Source organism: Lucilia sericata, unplaced genomic scaffold, assembly GCF_015586225.1.
Source record: "Lucilia sericata isolate MDLA Ls3-8-SP2 unplaced genomic scaffold, ASM1558622v1 Contig000214F_arrow, whole genome shotgun sequence".
In the NCBI taxonomy this organism is placed as follows: Eukaryota; Metazoa; Arthropoda; class Insecta; order Diptera; family Calliphoridae; genus Lucilia; species Lucilia sericata.
Window position 1 is genome coordinate 1 of NW_023994242.1, and position 17,605 is coordinate 17,605.

The following is a 17,605-nucleotide window of genomic DNA, read 5'->3' on the forward strand; positions in this document are numbered from 1 at the left end:
GTGGCGAGAGAAGCTGGTTATTTTTATGTTATCGCTGGATATGGGCACTATTTTTTATAGCTGTCTTTTTAGCCTGTGTAATTTTACAATTTTGCGATGGCAAATATTTTATTTTCTTAACAAATTGGGGCATTATACTGTGTTCTCTAACACAACTATTGGCTGCTATTCTAGTGACACGTTGGCACTTTGATTTGGGTTCCGTGAGATCGGATCTGTGTGAAGGTCATGGTAGAACGGGGAAGTCCCCGTTACTTATTAAATTATACTGGTTGTTACATGATGTTGCATTGCCTTTGGCGCTGGTAATTACAACTATCTATTGGACATTTTTGCATGGGAAAATGAGTAAGTTATTGTAATTTGTTTTAAAATCGAAAGTAGCTACCATCGTGTAATGATTAATTAGATTCAAATGCTATATATTTAATTAAAAAATTATATGTAAAAGCTCCAAGCCTCCGACTAGTCTGGAGGTAAAGTTAGGCGTACGTACATTCACCAAACTCCTATACAATATGGGTTATATTTCTGTTAAAAAAAGTCTTAGACTCAGAGAAATATGATCGCCAAAAAGTAGGGAGACCGATTTTATATTACCTGCACGAAGCTTTAATATGAATTTCCGAATTCGACTACCAATAAGAGAAAACTAAGTAGCAAACACTTTACTTCGCGATCTTAGTCTACACTGTTCAAAAATTATACTGTAACTGATGTCCAACAGATTTCCTTATGCCTGCACTGTTTCAAAATGAAATTATGAAATGATAGGATACGGCCGAGAGAAACAGAGAACAAAATTTCGAGTCGTCGACCATTAACAACTACGTAGACAGTCCTGCATTCTGCAAGCATTCGCCTCGGCAGTTGAAATTACCTCCCAATTACATTCTATTGCTCTCCTAAATTAGATAATATTCCATAGAATTGGGTTCCTGAAGACAAAGTAGTAAAGTAAAAATGTTTCTCTAAACGATATCCACATTCCAAGTGGTCCTCATGAGCATTTTGTAAATTTCTTTGGCCCATCTTTCGCGAAAAAAGCAGGGCTCGCGAGCTCGAGGGGCGAAAGGCAAAACGAAACGAACAAAACGAACGAACGAACGAAAACGAACGAACGAAAGAAACGAAAACGAACGAACGAAAGAACGAACGAACGAACGAACGAACGAACGAAACGAACGAACGAACGAACGAAAACGAACGAACGAACGAACGAACGAACGAACGAAAAACGAACGACGAACGAACGAACGAAACGAACGAACGAACGAACGAACGAACGAACGAACGAACGAACGAACGAACGAACGAACGAACGAACGAACGAACGAACGAACGAACGAACGAACGAACGAACGAACGAACGAACGAAACGAACGAACGAACGAACGAACGAACGAACGAACGAAGAACGAACGAAGAACGAACGAACGAACGAACGAACGAAACGAACGAACGAACGAACGAACGAACGAACAAAGAACGAACGAACGAACGAACGAACGAACGAACGAACGAACGAAACGAACGAACGAACGAACGAACGAACGAACGAAACGAACGAACGAACGAACGAACGAACGAACGAACGAACGAACGAACGAAAACGAACGAACGAACGAACGAACGAACGAACGAACGAAACGAAAACGAACGAACGAACGAACGAACGAACGAACGAACGAACGAACGAAAACGAACGAACGAACGAACGAACGAAAGAACGAACGAACGAACGAACGAACGAACGAACGAACGAACGAACGAACGAACGAACGAACGAACGAACGAACGAACGAACGACGAACGAACGAACGAACGAACGAAAGAACGAACGAACGAACGAACGAACGAACGAACGAACGAACGAACGAAACGAACGAACGAACGAACGAACGAAACGAACGAAAACGAACGAACGAACGAACGAACGAACGAACGAACGAACGAACGAAAAAAAACGAACGAACGAACGACCGAACAAGAACGAACGAACAAACTAACTAACTACTAACTAACTAACTAACTAACTAACTAACACTAACTAACTAACTAACTAACTAACTAACCTAACTACCAAACTACCTAACTAACTAACTAACTAACTAACTACGAACTAACTAACTAACTAACTAACTAACTACTAACTAACTAACTAACTAACTAACTAACTAACTAACTAACTAACACTAACTAACAACTAACTAACTAACTAATACCTAACTAACTACCAACTAACTAACTAACTAACTACTACTAACTACCTACTAACTACTAACTAACTACAACTACTAACAAACTAACTACCCTAACTACCAACTAACTAACTAACTAACTACTAACTAACTAAATAACTAGCTAACTAACTACTAATTATTAACGTAACTACCTATCTAATTAACTGACTATTAACTAACTAATTAACTAACTACCTATCTGATTAACTGACTAACTTACTAACTAACTACCTATCTAATTAACTGAATGACTAACTAACTAACTTCATATGGGATATGTCACGCCCAATTATTGCAAGTTCGAGAATTTTTCCAAATGTTTTCATAAACGTCAAAGTTTTTCATGCATACTCTCCGAGCTAAGAATTTTTGTATTTAATTCATACGAGAGGTTCCAAGTCCCCCAATGAAAGTCCGCCCATTCTACCCCAAAATGTTCAGAGAAATGTTAAAGTTCTTTGTAGGATATTTGAAGATTCTAGCTCTTATAGTTTCCCAGATTAACAAATGTTTGTTTTTAATTCATATGGGAGGTGCCACGCCCCCTATTGCTAGTCCGTCAATTTATTATCCAAATATTCACATGAATGCCAAAGTTGTTCGTGCAAAAATTTAAGCATTTTAGCTCTAATATTTTCTCAACGAAATGATGTATTTCATTCATATGGGATTTTCCAAGACCGAGAAAAACGATTTTTGTATTTAATTCATATGGGAGTTGCTTCTCCCCCTATTGCTAGTCCACCAATTTTTTACTTATGAACACTATAGTGGTTTCGACATAATTTGTGGACTCTAACTGTTAATTTTCTCAAATATACTGATTTAATATTTACTTTATATAGGAGGTGCCACGCCCACTATATCCAGTCCGCCCATTTTGTCCCTAAATATTCATATGGACCTTGAGGACCCTTCTTTTATTACATATTTTGTATGATAAATTTTCGAAATAAAATGTAGACTTTAAACGGTCCATAGAAGATAGATAAACTGTTCTCCCTAAAATAAGGCTAAGATGCGAAATAAAACCATATTTGACTGAAAAAAGTGACCGATTTTTAGAACAGTTGTACTACTTACATTAGTAACTTAATTTTCTAAATGCTATTTTTAATATATTTATCCAGTGTACTTTCTATGAGAATCTGAACTGCAATATCCGGACAAAGAGTGCCTCTATCTGATATCCTAAATAAATCTTAGACATTTCTCTATTAAAAGTTAGAAAAAATCTTAATTAAACAGAATTTTATATTGGAGTTTGATTTCAATATATGTATTTCCTATTTCTAATCAAAATTCGGTAATTGTTGTATACAAAATTATACATCTTTATTTAACCACATTTGGAATAAGAAATTATTTTCTTTATTGTATTTTTTTTCAATTTCCTGTTCTTAATTTTTAATTCTAACTACTATTTTTCTAGATAAACCCTCACGATTTCCGATCATTAGTTTCGTAACACACTGCCTTAATTCCGTGTTTATGCTGGTGGATTTTTTGATTGTTGCATTTCCGGTGCGGCTGCTGCACACCCTCTATGCCATGCTGTTGCCCATAATTTTCTGTTTCTTTACGTTAATTTATTTTTTCTGTGGCGGTACTGATGAGTAAGTACTTGTTGTACAAACGAATTCACATTTGGAATCTGTGAATTATAACACAATTATAACTAATTATTTAATTACTGATGTTGTTTTTTTCTTTCTCTCCCTCATAAACAATTTGCCTTAATAAAAAAAATGTACGATCAAGGTATGGGAATCATTATGTTTATCCGCTATTGGATTGGACAATACCCGTCCGTGGTGTAGAGACATTTGTTGGCGTTTTCGGTTTATATTGTATTTATTCGATTCTACTGTTTGTGGTCTACAAATTAAGACGTTTCTTACATCGTACAATGAGTGTTGTCTGGTCACCTCATTGTGTTGGTTTAATTTGATCATCATTATTCTCTCGGTTAGTGTCATCATGATTATCATCGAACATCATATTTATAATTATCTTCATTGTTTTGTCATTATCAAATTTTTAAAAAATACTTGCCACATATTTTATTATAATTTGTACAAGCACCTACATACATATTTAACTTGTTGTTAAGTTATTTTTTACACCATTTCCATTTGCAGCAAAAGAAAAGATTCTGTTTACGAACGAAATGCTTTCAATATTCTTTTGAATATCAATAAATAATGTGTGCAAATACATTTTATGTCTGAGAATTTATTTTAAAATTTCCCCATTGGAAATGGTGTATTTTAATATTATTATTATTTTACTTTAATATCTCATTTTGTCAAATCATTTATACACATTTATTTAATTACTAAAGTAAGTAGTACGAAATGTATTAAAATTTAGTGAAACTAAAATATTTATAATTATTTTGTTCCTTAAATTACTAAATACAATTAATATTTTTTAAAACATAAATAAATTTTTATAGTATTAAACATTTCTTAAATTATTCCATATTTCGTTTAGAGAGTCTGGAAACAATATTGTCCCTAGGAAGAAATTCATTTGCAATTCATAAAAGTTTTCAGTTTAATAGAACTGCTTTCGATTGAAATGTTTTCAATAGAAAAGTTTACGATTGAAAGCTTTTCAACATAAAAGTTTTCAGTTTAATAGAACTGCTTCCGATTGAAATGTTTTCAATAGAAAAGCTTTCGATTGAAAGGTTTTCAATAGAACAGCTTTACAGAAAGATTGAGAGACTTCCAATAGAACAGCTTTCGATTGAAAGGCTTTTAATAGAACAGCTTTCGATTGAAGGGCTTTCAATAGAACAGCATTCGATTGAAAGGCTTTCAATAAAAAAGCTATCGATTGAAAGGCTTTCAATAGAAAAGCTTTCGATTGAAAGGCTTTCAATAGAAAAGCTTTCGATTGAAAGGCTTTCAATAGAAAAGCTTTCGATTGAAAGGCTTTCAATAGAAAATCTATCGACTGTTAAGCTAAAAATAAAGACGCTTTTGATTGAAAGGTTTTCAATAGAAAAGCTTTCGATTGAAAGGCCTTCAATAGAATAGCTTTCGATTGAAAGGTTTTCAACAGAAAAGCTTTAAAAGGTTTTCAACAGAAAATCTTTTGGATTGAAAGGTTTTTGATAGAAAAGCTTTCGATTGAAAGCTTTTTAATAGAAAAGCTTTCGATTGAAAGGTTTTTAATAGAAAAGCTTGCGATTGAAAGGTTTTTAGTAGAAAAGCTTTCGTTTTAAAGGTTTTCAATAGAAAAGCTTTCGTTTAAAAGGTTTTTAATAGAAAAGCTTTCGTTTAAAAGATTTTTAATAGAAAAGCTTTCGATTGAAAGCTTTTTAATGGAAAAGCTTTCGATTTAAAGATTTTCAATAGAAAAACCTTCGATTGAAAGGTTTTCAATTAAAAAGATCTCAATCGAGCTTTCAATAGAAAAACTTTCGATAGAAAGCTTGTCAATAGCTACGAGCAAAGAGAAAAGTTTTCGGTGGAAAAGATTTAAAAAGAGCTTTGGATTAAGAAGCTTTCGATTTCGAAAATTTATTTTTTTTTTAGTAGAAAAGCTTTCGTTTTAAAGGTTTTCAATAGAAAAGCTTTTGTTTAAAATGTTTTTAATAGAAAAGCTTTCTATTGAAAGCTTTTTAATAGAACAGCTTTCGATTGAAAGGTTTTTAATAGCGACTTTTTCAAAGAGAAAAGTTTTCAGTGGAAAAGATTTCAAAAGAGCTTTGGATTAAGAAGCTTTCGATTTCGAAAATTTTCAATAGAAAAGCTTTCGATTAATAGATTTTCAGTAGAAAAGCATTCAATTAATTTTGTTGATTATCTCCGAATGGGTTAATTTGTACTCCAACAACTACTCTCTTACAAAAAGCTTACTCTCAAATATAAACAAGAACTTAGTTTTTTTCGCACAATTGTTTGGTAAATATTGTTGTTTATATTATGTGGTTTAAGCCTGTATTTACCAACAACCAACAAATGAATGATGAACACAAACAATAGACCAGAGTCCACAATCCACAAATTGTAGTGACGTTTTCATCATTATGAAGTAGATGATCTTCATTAGTGAATACTAATGAAAAAAGTTAAGCAAATACAATAACGATGATCTGATGTTGATGACGTTTCTGTTTTAGCAAATACTAACATGTATATATTTAGGTAAGTATGTATGTAAAATACGATGTGATACAATTCAATTTGGCAGTTAAAAAAACAAGTAATATTTTGTTGTTGTTGTTGTTGTTAACAACCACAAAATTATGAGAACAGCTAAAATAACAAAAATAAAATACATTTAATGGTGTTTCTGTTAGGAGTACACTCTAAAAAACGTATAATGACCATTGTTGCGATTTTGTGAAATGTATGGTCCTTGTTGATATCAATCCCAACAAATTTAGTTGGATTTTTCATCTTTGACCTTTCACCTTGTTTATACCCCATCGTGTTTGGAATCTATTTTTTGGGTGAACTGTTATTGATGATTTATAAACAATTTAATCCTCCCAAATGTTGATGGAATCTCTCTTACCTCAGCTCTAATGATTACTGGAGCGAAGACTCAATCTGGCCATACGACCATATTCAACTCCGAACCGTTTTTTACAGAGACTTTTCCGAATCAATTCTGTATAATTCAGAAGAATTGAAACTAATACTCTTGCGTGCGTGAATAGGTTTCTTTTAAATTGACAGACATTTTAACCGCCCGTTGGTGCTTATAATATGTATGTATATCGAACTGAGGCCTTGAATGTTGGGATCTCTTAATGATATGGTAAAGCATTTCGTAGTGGGACTGTACTAGATTCTGAGCCATCAAAAGTTAACGGATAATATCGTTGCATGATGCTTCACTTGCTAGGGAAGTGAAGCTCGATTCAGGACAGAGCATAAACAATTTAGACTATCAATTGTGACTACCAGCAGATCCAATCCATGTCAGAAGATTGAATCTTGCAAGAAATGAATTCTGCAGAAGCTTTCATGGTCAAGAGAAAGATGTCATTCAGTTTTTCTATCACTGGCCAAACCTAGCGTTGTATAGATTTAGCTCTCCAGGAACCTATTTACTGCACGATATAAAGGATTTATCGAAGGATAACATACTAGAGATCATGGAAGAATTAGAATTCCGAATTAGTTTTCTTGATGATAAACTCCATCTTGGTGTATTGCAATCCCGGGGTATAGAGGTGCTACCAATACCTCTAGTCTGCGGGACTATAAACTGGTGATGATCAAATCTATCCTCGGCCTTTCCTTCAATAATTTGACATGGAGTCTAACCAGAGAACCACATAATCTGGTACTACGGGTGGCCAGTTTCCTACAAGACTTTGTCCTGTCTGGTCAGTTGGTTGAGGTTCCTTCGGGATCCACGTAGTAGCTGTGGTTTATACCCAAAATCGCGGGAAGGGACAGATGGTTTGGTTTGATTCACGGTGTAGTAATATCTTTTCAAGATAAGTTTCTTTTATAGTTGGTAAGAGCGGTACAAACCACAAGGAAGGCTGTGGAATAAAATGTTAGGAATGAGCTGATAATGCAATAATTGATCCTTAAAATGATGTGTTGACTGTTGGATATGATGTATTTGATGGAAAAGATGAAAGTGTTGGAAGAGACGGAAGTATTGGAGAAGATGGATGATGTAAGAAGGTTGATGGCTGCATACTTAAGTATGCCGATGGTTTTTGAACGGTTTGGTGACGATGTTTAATCTTTGTTTTATCGGCAATTTTCCTCCATCTGTGCGGATCGTTAGAAGATGGGGACGCTACGGCGTCGCTCATGACTGTGCATATACCTATTGATCTATCTCGGCGTTGATCCCAAGATTATAGATTCAATGGGTGCGATGTTGAGGTCTTCGTTGGCCCCTCTCTTTCGATTCATCTGGTACTTTTCAACCTGGCTTTCCGCAACGTGATCACTTGACAAGAGATTAGATAGCTCGAGCTCTTTAGCAAAGTGCTTGTGCATGGACCGGCTCAGCCATGTAGAAAGATTGCTACCTGATTTCTTCATAGAAGAATTCAGGGGCGAGTGGAAGACCGTTCTCAAGTCTACCCAGTGGATGAAAAAGACCACCATTAACCACTAATTAACCAAAATTTTTCTTTAAGTGTATGATCATAACAAAATTTGATATTTGTTTGATCTCTATGTCTGTAGTTGTGGTCGCGTGTGATATTTTATTTAGTGGTAGTGCTGTTTGTTGTTGCGGTGGTTTGTAAACAAAATCAGTTTTTGTTTGACATTCAAGTAGTCAGTCTGTGATTGAGAGTGGTAACGATAAGTTGCAATTGATTAACGTAGATCGCACGGATTCTGCTGTCTGTTAATAAACGCGCGTGAAATAAAACTTTTTTTTGTATAAAAATAAAGCGCGTTCGTTTGAATTGAGAAAAAAAACTACAGACAGGTGTGTGTGCTAACAAAAAAAAAAAGCTTAAAGTTAAAGCATTAAAAGAGAGTAAAACAGAAATAAGAGCGTTAATTAAATCGTTATAATGAAGATCTATCATTAAAAACAAAGTTCAAAACAAGTGATCAGTTCAGAGTTGAAATAAAAAGTCCGCAATAAAATTGAAAATAAAGAAAGAAAAAAAAAACTAAAACAGCTGTTTGGAGTTAGATCGTGTGTAAAGAGTTGGTAGGTTGATTGGTAATAATACGAGCCTGTTTTTATTTTTGGAATGGTTAATCGCTTGGCTGGTGTTTGTTGTAAGCCAACTAATAATTGTTGCTTCTTTAAGCTTAAAGCAAATGGTCAAAAAGAAGTGTTTCTGATATTTAAATCAAATTAATAATAACAATAACAGCAACAAAAACATTAGCAATAATGTTTCTGTAACAGTTAGTAAATTGTTAAAACAAAAACTGAACAAAAAAAAACAACTTTAAACAAATCTATTGGAAGTTTATTGTTGCATGTAATTGACCTACTTAGAGTTGTGGTTGTTGTTACCGATCACTGGCTAATAGTGGTAACCAAACAGACATTTAAAGTATGAATTCATTATAAACAAAAACAAAATGGTATAAGTTACAAAAATGGCTTGTCTAACAAATAAGTAAATAGACGTTTACATAGCGACATTAATATTGACAGCTACCTTCAATGTCAGCTATACTGGTTAATTGTATAATTAAATTATTAAAAATTTGTTTAAATAATTTGTGTTAAATGTTAAAAAAGCGAATAATAAGCTTAAATTAACTAAACGCCCAAATAATTGTTAGTTATGTGACAATGGGCTATTTACTTTACAGTGTAAATTGTATTTATTTGGGGTCAAAGTTTCTATCGAAAATTCCCTTGTTCGCAAGATATTTACCTAAATCTAATTTCGATAATTACCTTACTTCGACTTCTTAAAGATGTGGGTCTACTTATATTCCTGTGTGGCCTCCGGTGGGTTAGTGGTTAGTGTTCTAGTCTAGTAGACCGGAGGTGGTGGGTTCGATTCCCACCTGAGGCACTGGTTAAGGAGCGCACAACAGGCCCGATAGAGGTCTAGGTGTATTTCTTCGGATTTGATGTATATATGTATGTACATCCTCCTTTCAAACTAACTAACTAACTATATTCCTGTGATTGGACACATTCGAAAATAATATAATTGGATATCATATAGAGATCCACGATAAAAGCTATAGAATGGGCTATATATACAACTTCGAGAGAACATAGTTTTGTGCTCAGTTGAAGTACATGAAAAGCTCCTGACTTCGAGATCAAACATTGAACGAAAGATGGGCACTTGATCATTCTATCTTTCTTTTCAAACTCCCCCTTTTTTATTCTTCCTAGACACGCAGTTGGTAGGTGAAATCTAACCAAAGTTGGGAAGAGGTATTTTTCACTGTCCTTGAAGTCCACTGTTTACATTATGCTATGGAAAAGTAAACTGGCGAATAAAGACATACAGGAAAAACTAGGCTGTCGGAATATTAAGCTGAAAAAATGGCAGGTTTTAGCACTAAAAATAACTCTGAGGTCACTCTTCTTGTGGCAGTTATTGACCAGAACTCCAAGACTAACTTTGGGAAGAATAATTCGCCTTTTAAGCTGAATTCTTCTAAATGGAAAACGTTCCTATTAAAACGAGTGATACCATCATCCAAAACAACGACTCCGAACTACAGGCTCACTAGCCACAACTGTGGAATAAGACGAGTTATATCAGATCAAGGAGGTGATCATCAATACGAAGAAGATTACCTATTGGAAAAGATGTTACCACTAGCCCCAACAAGGTCAATGAAGTATCAGCTACGTTGTCTAGGGCATTAATAACCAGGAGGAGTCAAAGCTTAAAAACGAAATTAATCATCAATTTACAAGTAAGCAGTTTAAAGGACTGTTATAATCGTTTTCCGTAATTTTTCAGTCTGAAATATTTGACCTCAATACTCATGGCAATATAAGAATGATCATAGCCAGATCTGTTGCGACAAAAAATATCGTGTGTCTTGTGCAGGCCTTTATTAGATATCGAAAAATACCCACGTATTCAGTACTTTTCCTAACTTATAAACTTTTGTTAAATAACTAGTCTATAGTCTAGTCTATAGTCTAGTCTATAGTCTAGTCTATAGTCTAGTCTAGTCTATAGTCTAGTCTATAGTCTAGTCTATAGTCTAGTCTATAGTCTAGTCTATAGTCTAGTCTATAGTCTAGTCTATAGTCTAGTCTATAGTCTAGTCTATAGTCTAGTCTATAGTCTAGTCTATAGTCTAGTCTATAGTCTAGTCTATAGTCTAGTCTATAGTCTGGTCTATAGTCTAGTCTAGTTTATAGTCTAGTCTATAGTCTAGTCTATAGTCTAGCCTATAGTCTAGTCTATAGTCTAGTCTATAGTCTAGTCTATAGTCTAGTCTATAGTCTAGTCTATAGTCTAGTCTATAGTCTAGTCTATAGTCTAGTCTATAGTCTAGTCTATAGTCTAGTCTATAGTCTAGTCTAGTCTATAGTCTAGTCTATAGTCTAGTCTATAGTCTAGTCTATAGTCTAGTCTATAGTCTAGTCTATAGTCTAGTCTATAGTCTAGTCTATAGTCTAGTCTATAGTCTAGTCTATAGTCTAGTCTATAGTCTAGTCTATAGTCTAGTCTAGTCTATAGTCTAGTCTATAGTCTAGTCTATAGTCTAGTCTATAGTCTAGTCTATAGTCTAGTCTATAGTCTAGTCTATAGTCTAGTCTATAGTCTAGTCTATAGTCTAGTCTATAGACTAGTCTATAGTCTAGTCTATAGTCTAGTCTATAGTCTAGTCTATAGTCTAGTCTATAGTCTAGTCTATAGTCTAGTCTCTATAGTCTAGTCTATAGTCTAGTCTATAGTCTAGTATATCTAGTCTATAGTCTAGTCTATAGTCTAGTCTATAGTCTAGTCTATAGTCTAGTCTATAGTCTAGTCTATAGTCTAGTCTATAGTCTAGTCTATAGTCTAGTCTATAGTCTAGTCTATAGTCTAGTCTATAGTCTAGTCTATAGTCTAGTCTATAGTCTGTCTATAGTCTAGTCTATAGCCTAGTCTATAGTCTAGTCTATAGTCTGGTCTATAGTCTAGTCTATAGTCTAGCTATAATCTAGTCTATAGTCTAGTCTATAGTCTAGTCCGTAGTCTATTCTATAGTCTAGTCTTTAGACTAGACTATAGAATAGACTATAGACTAGACTAGCCTATAGTCTAGTCTATAGTCTAGTCTATAGTCTAGTCTACAGTCTAGTCTATAGTATGATGATTTTCTCATTAATTAAGTATAAACTTATTTGTTCGATCGATCAGAATAATTTTAAAGCTGTCTAAATCTTGAATTAAATATTTATTATTGGATTTATATTTAAATCATGTAATTTCAATGATATCATTGATTGACCATTTTGAATTTCAATAACCAAGCTGTATAAAAAACAACCTAAATAGTTCAGCATATTCATGGATTAATTAAAATATTTTTATGTTTTCCAAATTTTAATCAAACTATAGGAATCTTAACATCAAACATTAGCTAAAAGCGCAAGCGTGTTTAAAAAGCTTTAATTGTTAAAAAATTACAAACAGACAGACAAACATAACAATAGTTATTTTGGTCTGCACACATAAACAAAACAATTTTACCTTGAGGCCACCATTCAAATTTGGAGGGAATAAATAACAACTTGGTAGTGTACAAAAACCCAAAAAATAGCTTTAACAAAGAATTGAGTTCAAAACCAGACATACGTTAAAATAAATTACCAAAAAAATAAAAAAAAGACAACATTTACTGTTTAAAAAAAAAGAAATGCGAATTGAAGTTTAAAAATAAATGCAGAATCTGAAAAAGAAACAAGTTGAAATTAGTGGAAAAAACGCGTAAATGTTAAATCCAGTTGTACGAGTAAAGTGCTGTTTTAATTTCGTTATTATTAATTTTTGTTTTTTTTGTAAGCGCCATATTAAAATATTTTAAAATTTACAAGCATTTAGAGAAGTTTAAGTGTGACTAATATTAATTCGTACAATTATGACGCCAAAAAATTGCTATCATGTATTATAGTTCAAACACTTTTTCCTAAATTTATGATCTTCGTTGTTGTTGTAACCCCTTAAACTATACAATTTACTTCTACTGGATTAGTACATAAATGGGGTGGGCTGGACAGTTGAATTTGTTGTGGTTATCATGAGGACCCTAACCACTTACTGTGTATATATTGGGGACGTCGCGGTCAATGCGGGACCAGTAGGTGTTGAGGCTGTTGACCTATCGCGGTTAGTTGTCAGATTTAAGGGATCCTTGAATCGTAATTCGTCCACTATCCTCGTATACAAGGAGGTCCTTCGGGATTATGTATAGTGATGAAATTATGTATTTCTCCGTTTCGACATTGTGATATTTGCTAATATGTCATGAGCTTCCAAGGAGTCTGAGTACTTTTTAAAGACATCAACGTAATTGCAACAGATCTGGGTGTGGTTTCTGCCTGGACCTAAACTAGGATAATATTAGATCATTCTTATATTGTCTGACCTATAGGTAGTGTAAGAAATCAATGAGAGAAGCGTCACCTACTGACGAAAATTCCGGTATTGCCACGAATATTAAGGTCAAATATTTCAGATTGAAAAATTATTGGAAAATGATTATAACACTCCTATAAACTGCTTACTTGTAAATTGGTGTTCACATCTTCGCTTTTACGATTTGACTCCTCCATTTAGCATGTAGTGTCTAATAATGTCATAGACACCGTTGCTGATGACCTTCGATGACCTTGTTGGGGCTAGTGGTAACATCCCTTCCAATTAAGCGGGTTGATGATCACCTCCTCGATTTGATATAACTTGTCTTTTTTCACTGTTGTGGCTAGTGATCTTGTGGACACCGTTGTTGGAAGTGCGAAGTCCTTGTTGTGAATGGTGGTAACAGTCGTTCCAATAGGCATCTTTCCCATTTAGAAGAATTCAGCTTAAAAAACCTGCCACTTTTCCAGCTTAATATTCCGACAGCCTAGCTTTTCCTATATGTCTTCATTCGCCAATTTACTACTCCATCGCTTAATGTAAACAGTGGACTACAAGAACATTGAAAAATAGCTCTTCCCTGATAGCGCTATCTCAGGGAAAAATGTTATTTTTTGCCTGTCAACTTCGTGTCTAGGAAGAATAAAGGAAAATAGGGAGTTTGGAAAGAATGTTAGTTAGAAAGTTTATAGATAATAATTAATGACTTCTATAAAGATCAACTGCCTATCTTCCGATCAATGTTTGACCTTTAAGTCAGGAGCTTTCAAAGTTGTATAGCAGGTTCTATCGAAATTATGAAATAGACCACTCTATAGCTTTAGTAGTGAAACTCTATGTAATATCCAATTATGTATATTATTCTCGAATGTTATTATTCTCGAATGAATATTAAGAAGATTCTATTAAGCTTCTATCGTAGATCTTAAAGAAAACATAATTAAACATTTTTCGGCGATCTTTGAAAAGTGACAGTGAAACTATACCTGTAGATCTTTTTTAACCTAAGATCTTTAAGAAGTCGGAATTTAGCTCAATTAAAGATTTTAAGAAAGCTTGAGAAAGTCTAGCGTATGCTTCAAAGCCCCAATTAAGCTTTAAGGATTAGGATAAGTTTCATTCGTAGAACTTCTCTTTTAAAAAAATATTAAGAAGTCCCAGTCAAGCTATATAAGGAGTCTTAGTTAAACCTTAAACGTAGATCTTTAAGAAGTTCCAGTTAAGCTTTAATCTTAGAGTTCTAAGAAAAATACACTCTCAGTTTATTTTCAATCTTTAGGAGAGATCTTTCAAAACTACCAATTAAACTTAAACATATTAAGAAGTTAAAATGGATCCTTAATTGTAGATTTTTAATAAGTCCCAGTTAAGCTTTAATTGTACGACTTTAAGAGTTTGGCTCTAATCATAGATCTTAAAGAAGTCCCAGAATGAAATACTAGAGCTATAAGAAGTCCCAATTAGGAGTATGTTATAGGTCATTAACAAGTCCCAGTTAAGCTTCATTCAAAAATCCTTTAGAAGCCCAATTTAATCCAGAGTTGCAAAGAAGTTCCAGAGTGAAATACTAGATCTATAAGAAGTCCCAATTAAGAGTATGTCTTAGGTCATTAACAAGTCCCAGTTAAACTTCATTCAGAGATCCTTTAGAAGGTATATATAAGCTAAAGTTGCTAATATTTAAGTAATGTTAAGCTTCAATCGCCTCAGTAAAGTAATAGAGGGAAGGGTCATATACCACACAGCCGATCTTAATATAGGGGACAAGCACTGTGTTTTAAACAATGATTACTAAGGTCGTAATATTCCAGTATATTTTTCTACTAATAAATAATAAATATGTTTATGATCGGTCAATTAGTGTTTCCCCCAGTACATATGTCCAAACATATGTACGTATTTATACTCAAGGTAAATTTCGGTATTAAAACTGTTTGTATTCCTAAAATGACAACAACTAAAAAACAATTATAGTCTATGCCAAATATTACTTTAATGATTTATTTCTTTAGATAAAAACGTTTAAACTTGCCACAAGAATTTGTACAAAATATTTCATTGACATACTTACATTCAGAAAACAAGTAAGAAATTATAGTCGGGCGAGGCCGACCATATAATACCCTACACCTTTGACAAAAATATAATGTGATTTAGTTGCCATAATAAAGCATTTAAGTTGAATTGTACCTTGCCTTAGATATACATACTTAAGCCGTTTATTGTTGAATAAAATTGTGGACATTTAAGAGAAATTTTGATGGGGGCTTTTCATAGGGGCTAGCGTCATATGAGAACCTATTATTATGGAATTCGTGGGGGTCATCAAGTCTTGTATACAACTTGGTTATTGCAGCTTTTTGTCGAGATATGAGTATATTAAACATAATTATGAACTTAAAAGCCCTATTCGGCGGGTTCAGTTGTATGGGGGCTAGGTGAAATAATGGACCGATGTAAACCATTTTCACCAGGCTTCATCTACGGTACCATAAAAGATCATGTGCCAAATTTCATTGAATTATCTCCAAAATTGCGACCTGTAGTTTGATTACAAGTTTTAAAAGCCCTATTCGGGGGTTCAGTTGTATGGGGGCTAGGTGAAATAATGGACCGATATTAACCATTTTCAACAGGCTTCATCTTTGGTACCATAAAAGATCATGTGCTAAATTTTATTGAATTATCTCCAAAATTGCGACCTGTAGTTTGATTAAAAGTTTTAAAAGCCCTATTCGAGGGGTTCAGTTGTATGGGGGCTAGGTGAAATAATGGACCGATGTTAACCATTTTCAATAGGCTTCGTCCCTGGGACAATAGAAGATCATGTACCAAATTTCATTGAATTATCTTCAAAATTGCGACCTGTAGTTTGATTACAAGGATTACAAGCCCTATTGGGGGGTTCAGTTGTATGGGGGCTAGGTGAAATAATGGACCGATGTAAACCATTTTCACCAGGCTTCATCTACGATACCATAAAAGATCATGTGCCAAATTTCATTGAATTATCTCCAAAATTGCGACCTGTAGTTTGATTATAAGTTTTAAAAGCCCTGTTCGAGGGATTCAGTTGTATGGGGGCTAGGTGAAATAATGGACCGATGTAAACTATTTTCAACAGGCTTCATCTTCGGTACCATAAAAGATCATGTGCTAAATTTTATTGAATTATCTCCAAAATTGCGACCTGTAGTTTGATTACAAGTTTTAAAAGCCCTATTCGAGGGGTTCAGTTTTATGGGGGGCTAGGTGAAATAATGGACCGATGTTAACCATTTTCAACAGGCTTCGTCTACGGTACCATAAAAGATCATGTGCCAAATTTCATTGAATTATCTCCAAAATTGCGACCTGTAGTTTGATTACAAGTTTTAAAAGCCCTAATCGGGGGTTCAGTTGTATGGGGGCTACGTGAAATAATGGACCGATATAAACCATTTTCAACAGGCTTCATCTTCGGTACCATAAAAGATCATGTGCTAAATTTTATTGAATTATCTCCAAAATTGCGACCTGTAGTTTGATTAAAAGTTTTAAAAGCCCTATTCGAGGGGTTCAGTTGTATGGGGGCTAGGTGAAATAATGGACCGATGTTAACCATTTTCAATAGGCTTCGTCCCTGGGACAATAGAAGATCATGTACCAAATTTCATTGAATTATCTTCAAAATTGCGACCTGTAGTTTGATTACAAGGATTACAAGCCCTATTGGGGGGTTCAGTTGTATGGGGGCTAGGTGAAATAATGGACCGATCTTAACCGTTTTCAATAGGCTTCGTCCTTGGGACAATAGAAGATCATGTACCAAATTTCATTGAATTATCTTTAAAATTGCGACCTGTAGTTTGATTACAAGGATTACAAGCCCTATTGGGGGGTTCAGTTGTATGGGGGCTAGGTGAAATAATGGACCGATCTTAACCATTTTCAATAGGCTTCGTCCCTGGGACAATAGAAGATCATGTACCAAATTTCATTGAATTATCTTCAAAATTGCGACCTGTAGTTTGATTACAAGGTTTACATGGACGGACGGACGGACGGACAGACGGACGGACAGACGGACGGACGGACATAGCTAAATCGACTCAGAAAATGATTCTGAGCCGATTGGTATACTTTAAGGTGGGTATAGGACCAATATTATTGTGCGTTACAAACATCAGCACAAACCCAATATACCCTCCCCACTAAAGTGGTGTAGGGTATAAATATATACAAAACAGAAATGGCATTAAATTGCCTTTAAGATAAATTGAGGAAAAAAAAATATTTTTGGTTAATGGTTAAGATAAGATATTAATGTCGATAAATGCAATGAAATTCTTAAAATTTTGTT

At 34.2% G+C, this 17,605-nt stretch overlaps 2 protein-coding genes across 2 annotated transcripts in view; both read left to right on the plus strand.

Annotated features, from left to right (window-relative positions):
- Nucleotides 1–5: 5 nt before the first annotated feature.
- LOC119602206 (protein rolling stone) lies at nt 6–4,580 on the plus strand (the record flags this gene model as incomplete). Its single annotated transcript, XM_037953591.1, has 3 exons — nt 6–348; nt 3,676–3,859; nt 4,005–4,580. Coding segments are annotated over 3 exons (717 nt in total), but the record flags the coding sequence as incomplete, so codon positions are not given.
- A 3,932-nt stretch (nt 4,581–8,512) lies between these two features.
- Nucleotides 8,513–17,605, plus strand: part of LOC119602209 (protein rolling stone) — a 30,814-nt gene continuing 21,721 nt past the window's right edge. Inside the window, exon 1 of the mRNA XM_037953595.1 lies at nt 8,513–8,903. The gene's annotated coding sequence lies outside the window, so the exon portion shown is untranslated. The remainder of the gene's footprint in view (nt 8,904–17,605) is intronic.